The sequence below is a fragment of the Ananas comosus genome, linkage group 5, assembly GCF_001540865.1.
Source record: "Ananas comosus cultivar F153 linkage group 5, ASM154086v1, whole genome shotgun sequence".
Lineage (NCBI taxonomy): Eukaryota > Viridiplantae > Streptophyta > Magnoliopsida > Poales > Bromeliaceae > Ananas > Ananas comosus.
Genome location: NC_033625.1, coordinates 11,399,071 through 11,405,070, shown reverse-complemented (window position 1 = coordinate 11,405,070; position 6,000 = coordinate 11,399,071). Strand labels below are relative to the sequence as shown.

The 6,000-nt window shown below is 37.9% G+C and overlaps 2 protein-coding genes across 9 annotated transcripts in view; both read right to left on the bottom strand.

Moving 5' to 3' along the window:
* LOC109710699 lies at positions 234-2,481 on the bottom strand. Its single transcript, XM_020233434.1, has 4 exons — positions 2,273-2,481; positions 1,310-2,228; positions 483-623; positions 234-380 (listed from the first exon to the last, which is right to left on the bottom strand). The coding sequence occupies exons 1-4, from the start codon at positions 2,479-2,481 to the stop codon at positions 234-236; spliced, it is 1,416 nt and encodes a 471-aa protein (XP_020089023.1).
* Positions 4,317-6,000, bottom strand: part of LOC109710857 (delta(14)-sterol reductase) — a 39,562-nt gene continuing 37,878 nt past the window's right edge. For 7 of the 8 annotated variants that reach the window (XM_020233638.1, XM_020233640.1, XM_020233639.1 and 4 more), the window contains 4 exons: positions 5,917-5,993; positions 5,698-5,817; positions 5,171-5,245; positions 4,317-4,821 (listed from right to left, as the gene is read on the bottom strand). In XM_020233638.1, coding sequence (XP_020089227.1) covers positions 4,668-4,821; positions 5,171-5,245; positions 5,698-5,817; positions 5,917-5,993 — 426 coding nt within the window. In that variant the 3' untranslated portion in view covers positions 4,317-4,667. The remainder of the gene's footprint in view (positions 4,822-5,170; positions 5,246-5,697; positions 5,818-5,916; positions 5,994-6,000) is intronic. The other variant, XM_020233644.1, reaches the window with a different exon arrangement.

The following is a 6,000-nucleotide window of genomic DNA, read 5'->3' as shown; positions in this document are numbered from 1 at the left end:
ACTAGCTCCCATGTCTGGTTCTTTTCTATCATAGCCAACTCTTCCTTCATTGCATTCATCAACCTCTGATCACTTTTAGCTTCCTCATAACCTGTAGGTTCCAAAACAACCACACTGCACTTTTGATATATATCAATCAGAGATCTGGTACTTCTAACTAGAGTATCATCCACCAGCTCGTCAGGTTCTAGTGAGATCTCTTTGTGCTTGCCTTGTGGCTCATCTGTCCAATCCTATTGCTCATCTTCTAGGAACTGAACATCCCTGCTAGTAATCACCTTCCCCGTCTGTGGTTGATAGATCCTGTAGGCTTTTGATACTAAACTGTAGCCGACAAAGATCCCAGGTTCAGCTTTCTCTCCCAGCTTGTCTCTCTTGACCTGTGGAATATGAGAAAAACACAGATAGCCAAACACCTTCAAATTTCTTAGAATTAGCTGGACACCAAACCAAGCTTCAAAGGGTGTCTTCTTCTCCAATACCCTTGTAGGTAGTCTATTCAGCAGAAAAATTGCTGTGTTTGCTGCTTCTGCCCAAAACTCTTTTGGCAAATTCTTCTCTTGCAACAGACACCTAGTCATCTCCATAATAATTCTATTCTTTCTTTCACTAACTCCATTTTGCTGTGGAGAGTAAGGATCAGTAAATTGATGCTCAATTCCAGCTTCTTCACAAAAAGAGTTAAACCTCTATGAAGTGTATTCTGTTCCATTATCAGATCTGATAACCTAAATTTTGCAACCACTTTGGTTCTCAACCCATCTTTTAAACTTCAGAAATACCTCAGCAACTTCTTACTTTTGATTCATAAAGTAAATCCAGCACATTCTGGTATAATCATCAATGAAAATAATGAAATACCTGCTGCTATTTAGTGAAGGAGTCTGTGAACCACAGAGATCTGTATGAATCAGCTGCAGCTTCTCTGTAGCTCTCCAAGTGGATTCCTTGAATGGAAGTCTTGTCTGCTTGCCCAGCAAACAAGCCTTTCACCTTGTGATCTGCTCCTCCAGGCTTGGTAATCCAGTTGCCATTTCATTCCTTTGCATGAACAGCAAACCTTTGTGATGAAAGTGGCCTAACCTCTTGTGCCATATCTCTGAATCACTGGTCTGACACTTGAATGCCACCTACTCCTTCTCAAGAGGATTCAGAGAAAAACTCTTTTGTTGCATCTTTATCTTGAACAGCTCCTGATCACTAGAGTCAAAAATCAAACACTTTCCCTCTTCAAATATCACTTTAAATCCCTTTTCTACCAACTACCCAACACTTAACAAATTCTGATCAATCTCAGGCACTACATTACATCAGAAACCAGCTTAGTTCCAGCACAACTCTCTATTGCTACAGTTCCCTTACCTTTCACTTCTAAGTACTCCCCATTTCCAATCCTCACTTTTGACTTTAATGACTTGTCAATGTTAATAAATAGCTTTTCATCGCTTGTCATATGGTTTGTGCAACCACTATCAACAAGCCAACTATCACATGGAGTACTAGAAGAGAAACACGAGGCAACAAACAATTGATCTACCTTTTGCTGGACTGCAGCATGTGCCTCACCTTGCTGCTGATTTCCCTTCTCTTTAAAAAACTTCTCAATGTGTCCAAGCTTTTGACATCTTCTGCACCTTACATCTGGCCTCTTCCAATACCTAAAGTATGGATGATTCTGTTTTCCACAGTGCTGACATGAGGAATACCTTCCCCAATTGTTCTTAGGGTTGCTTGCACTGTTCTCTCCTGCAGCAATTTCTGAACCACTACTGTCATTCCCTTTCTTTCCTTTCCACTTCTTGCCTTTCACTCCTACATTCTGCTGCCCTTTAGCCTGCAAAGTTCTTTCTGTACTTCCTTCCATCCTCATTAACCTCCTCTGCTCTTGTGCTTGCAGAGCACTTAGCAATTCTGCAAGCTTGATCTGAGACAAATTCTTGGTATTCTCTAAAGAGGCAATGGTTGCCTCAAACCTTTCGGGCAAGGAGACAAAAATCTTCTGCATTAGCCTATTATCAGAGAGGTCAGTGCCAAGAGCTCTTGCCTGATTTGCAATGCTTGTCAACTTATCACAATACTCCTTAATTATCTCAGACTCCTTTATTTGCAATTTCTCGAATTCTCTCATCAGATTTAGCCCCTTCATGCTTTTGATCGTCTCGTCTCCTTGATACTCAGCTTTGAGGAAGTCCCAAATAGCTTTGGTTGATTCACAAGTCATAATTCTGCTGAAAATGGCAGGTGAGACAGCAGCATATAAACTAGACTTTGCCTTTGCCTTGTTGTCCTCTCCTTGTGATACTTGATCTGATTGATGGTTGGATTGTCAGGAAGGGGAGCAACTTCATAATCTTGTTCCACAGCTTCCCAAAAATCACAGCCCTCTAGATAGGCTCGCATTCTCACTGCCCAGGCTTGATAATTTTCTCCATCAAACACTGGTGGAGCCATTGCTGAAAAACCACTCAATCCTGCCTCCATCTTGCCTTCAGCTTCTATGGATGCCAATACACCTCTCAATCAATCTCACAAGTCACTCACAGCCCCTTAAGATCAAGAAGGCTTTGATACCAATGTTGATTCTCAAAGAATAAAAGGAGAATTGAAAGCAAAAGCTAATTTTTTGGAAGGGAACCTTCTCTCCTTTTTTTAGAAACTGAAATTGCTTAAAAAAAATTACAGACTCAAGACTGGAGCTTCACACTTTGCCCACTAACTAACAGCTTACTTGGTTCACAAAATTAGCAACAAACTAACAAAACAACCAAAATACAGCTAAACACTCCTACAAGATAGGACTGACTAAGTAAAACCAATGACCAATTATCTCCTATAAAATAGGACATCAGCAAACTAACTAAACAAAGAAATAGATAGTGCAGCCTTGATACATCAACAAATTCCAATAAAAAACCGACCGTCCCTAGAGCAAGTGCGAAAGGGCTTGGTGGTCGGTACCCGGGACCCAAGTTTGAATCCTAGTTGATTCACACTTCTAGCTAAGTTTATTTCTAAATGAAATAAATGAAGCGGGTAGCGTGCTACCTTTCTCTCAAAAAAAAATAAATCCCAATAAAAAATTCTCTTCAAGAATTTATTTGGTTCGGTCCCGTTCAGTTTGGTTCATTTTTCTACTAGATTTAGCTAGAATTTTGAAAAGGAGAAAAAAGAAAAAAGAAAAAAAGAAAAAAGAACCTCAAAAGCTGAATCAACAGATGCTCAGCCATAATTAGGGGTTGTATCTTCTGCAGTAGATGCTGTATATCGACTCTATTTGAAAAACATAGCAAGCACTCTTTCAGGTAGAGTAATAGTAGTAAATGCCTCCATTTTTGCAATAATGGAGGTCGTGGCCCAAAACAGAAAAAATGTCAGGTTGTGTAAATCTTGTCTAGGAAGAGGTCCTACACGTCTTACAGATTATCTTTGCTGGGTTGGTCAATCCTTTTTAGGAATTCATAAAGGTCAAAGAAAGAATAAGAAAGAACAAGATTACAGGGATTACGGGGATTACGGGGTGTGAAAACCAAAGTAAAGAGTGCTGGAGAAAGACCTTAAGGCTTCGTTTGGTTTGGGTATAAGTAAAAACTAGCTTATATCAAAGATAGGTACAAGTTTAGGTATAAGCAAGAACTAGACTAATTTTGTGTTTGGATGAAAATTTGATTGTTTCCGGGAATAAGAAAAATAGCGTTTAGATAAATAAAATAAAATAAGAAAAATAGTTGATAGTTATAAATAGAAAATAATGGTATTACCCCTCTCATTATATTTGAATTTAAATTTTTAAATTCAAATTTTAAATTTTAAAATTTAAAATTTTTAATTTAAATTTTTAACTTTTAAAATTTAAAATTTAAAATTAAAATTTAGAATTTTAATTTTCAAATTTTCAATTTTAAAAATTTTAATTTTAAATATCAAAATTTAAATTTAAGACCAAATTTAAATTTGAAAGATATAAAATATCNAAAAAGAATTCACGGCAAACCTAACCCATGTTCCTCCTTAACCCCAAATAGAGGGGAGAACATGAGTTTGATTTTTTTCTTCGGGGAAAAAGATTTGGCCGGAGAGAGGAATCAGAGCTGGCGCCAGAATTTCTTCGACGTCTTACAGCTTGACATTACAGTATTCCTCTCCGCCTTCCTCTATTATCGTTGCAACCCCACTGAATAAAGCGATCTTTTTTGCCCGACAGTTGGAATCTGGAATCATGGCGTGAAATTTAAATAAAATTCCCAGGGTACTCACAAGCACAAGTGAAGGATTATCCACACGAAAAAAAGAAAAGAAGTTGAATTGGAACACAAGGATTGACATAAACAGTTTCTTCGCTCAAATATAAAGGTTTAAACTTCTGCGTTGGAATAAAATTACAAAGTCTGTATCATCATATCCTTGGTCTTTGTATCGTGCAGTGCTCATCCCAAAAGCATACAAATGTTGGAGAGAAATAACAGTTATTCCCAAATATAACAGATCTCAAGGAAGAACAAGAAACACCAGTTTCACAAGGCACAAGAAAAAAAAAAAAAAAAAAACCCACCACTTCGAAGAGCTCAGGAAGTAATATACAGCATACAGCACAGGAGGTTCGGGTAACCCTAGAGAGCCACATATGGCGCATAAGATTCCGGTTTCTCTAAAGAGCTGCAAAAAACTTGCTAGTAAACAAAGGGCAGAATTCGCCAGGGTACAAGCTTGCAATATTCAGCCCACACTTCCTTATACTTTTGCGAGCACCTTGCTTCATCCCGTCTTTCCCTCCATACAAGTAGAATAAGAAGGTAGATCGGATAGAAGAAAGGAATCACAGAACTGCGAGGATGTAAAGACTTAAATATTCATAAGCATTATCTTATTCTCTGTTGTTTAAATGATGAGAACCGGAGAGGAGAATAGAAAGAGAATTATTTCGCGTTATGAAACTATATTGCAGAAGAGAAATGAGGGAGGGAAGAGAAAAGAAATCAACACTATAAAAAATGAGTTCTCCACAATCAAAAACTCATTTTCGCTTTCTTTTCTCCTCTATACATACATCCAAAAGAATAGAAGAAAATCATTTTGCTTTTCATATTTCCTTTCTCTTCTCTCCCATTCACTCCATCCAAACACATTAGTTTAAAGTCGAATTAAGAATTATGTGAGTGGTCAAGGCAGTCACCTTGCTCCACATGGCAAACTGAAGGACAGGGCCAATAGTAAATCCCCGAGGTAATTGCAGTGCCGTGTGATTCCCCTGCAACAAAAGGAGATAAAGTATCACGATCATAGATCCAAAGAACCACGGCTCGGAATGGCTGAATAAAAGTTTTTTTTCGCAAATCCTCGAACAGATGAATAACTCATTTTAATCAAAGCTTGCAAGATGATACTTGGATACTTAGAATTTTGATTTTTCAGGTGAGAAAGGAAGTCCACTTTTCTTGTTGATTAGCCTTTGTTATGGGATAGATAATGTAGGATTTCAACTTCTATCCATCAAACACTAATAATAGATAATACAAATACATTACTTTGACAAGTTGTTGCTAACTTTCAAGAGAAAGGCTGCTTTCACAGGATAGGATGAATTGTTGCACATTACCCAAAAAATTACATTCTCCCAGATTTCTTGCTACCATGGGAAAGGTAAAAGCAACATTTGCACCTTCAAAGGATCTAAAAATAGAATACCGTTCAGGGACTTACCAGTAACCCGAAGCGAGCAACTTTCCCCCTACAACTTTGGGACGTTTACCCCAAATGTGAGCATTAGGGTTCTTCTTGAAGACGTGCTTTTGTTTGTTAGCCCCTCGAAATACTAGATAACTATGTGCATTAGAGCAGAAAGCATTATAGTGGTAAAATGTTAATATGTGAGATATGTGTGAACTGCAATTAGCAAGAAAGGAAAGAGCAAGATTATACCCGACCACAAAAATCAAGCAACTTGCTATTGCAGCAACATTTGGTAACTCCACTTTGTTTTGTAAAAGCCACCACCCCTGAAAC

Coding starts and splice junctions, on each gene's coding strand:
- LOC109710699 (XM_020233434.1), bottom strand. CDS start 2,481: ATGGAGGCAGGATTGAGTGGTTTTTCAGCAATGGCTCCACCAGTGTTT. Junction 624..1,309: donor GAACTAAGCTGGTTTCTGAT/GTAATGTAGTGC, acceptor TACTCTCCACAG/CAAAATGGAGTTAGTGAAAG. Junction 381..482: donor TGAATAGACTACCTACAAGG/GTATTGGAGAAG, acceptor CATATTCCACAG/GTCAAGAGAGACAAGCTGGG.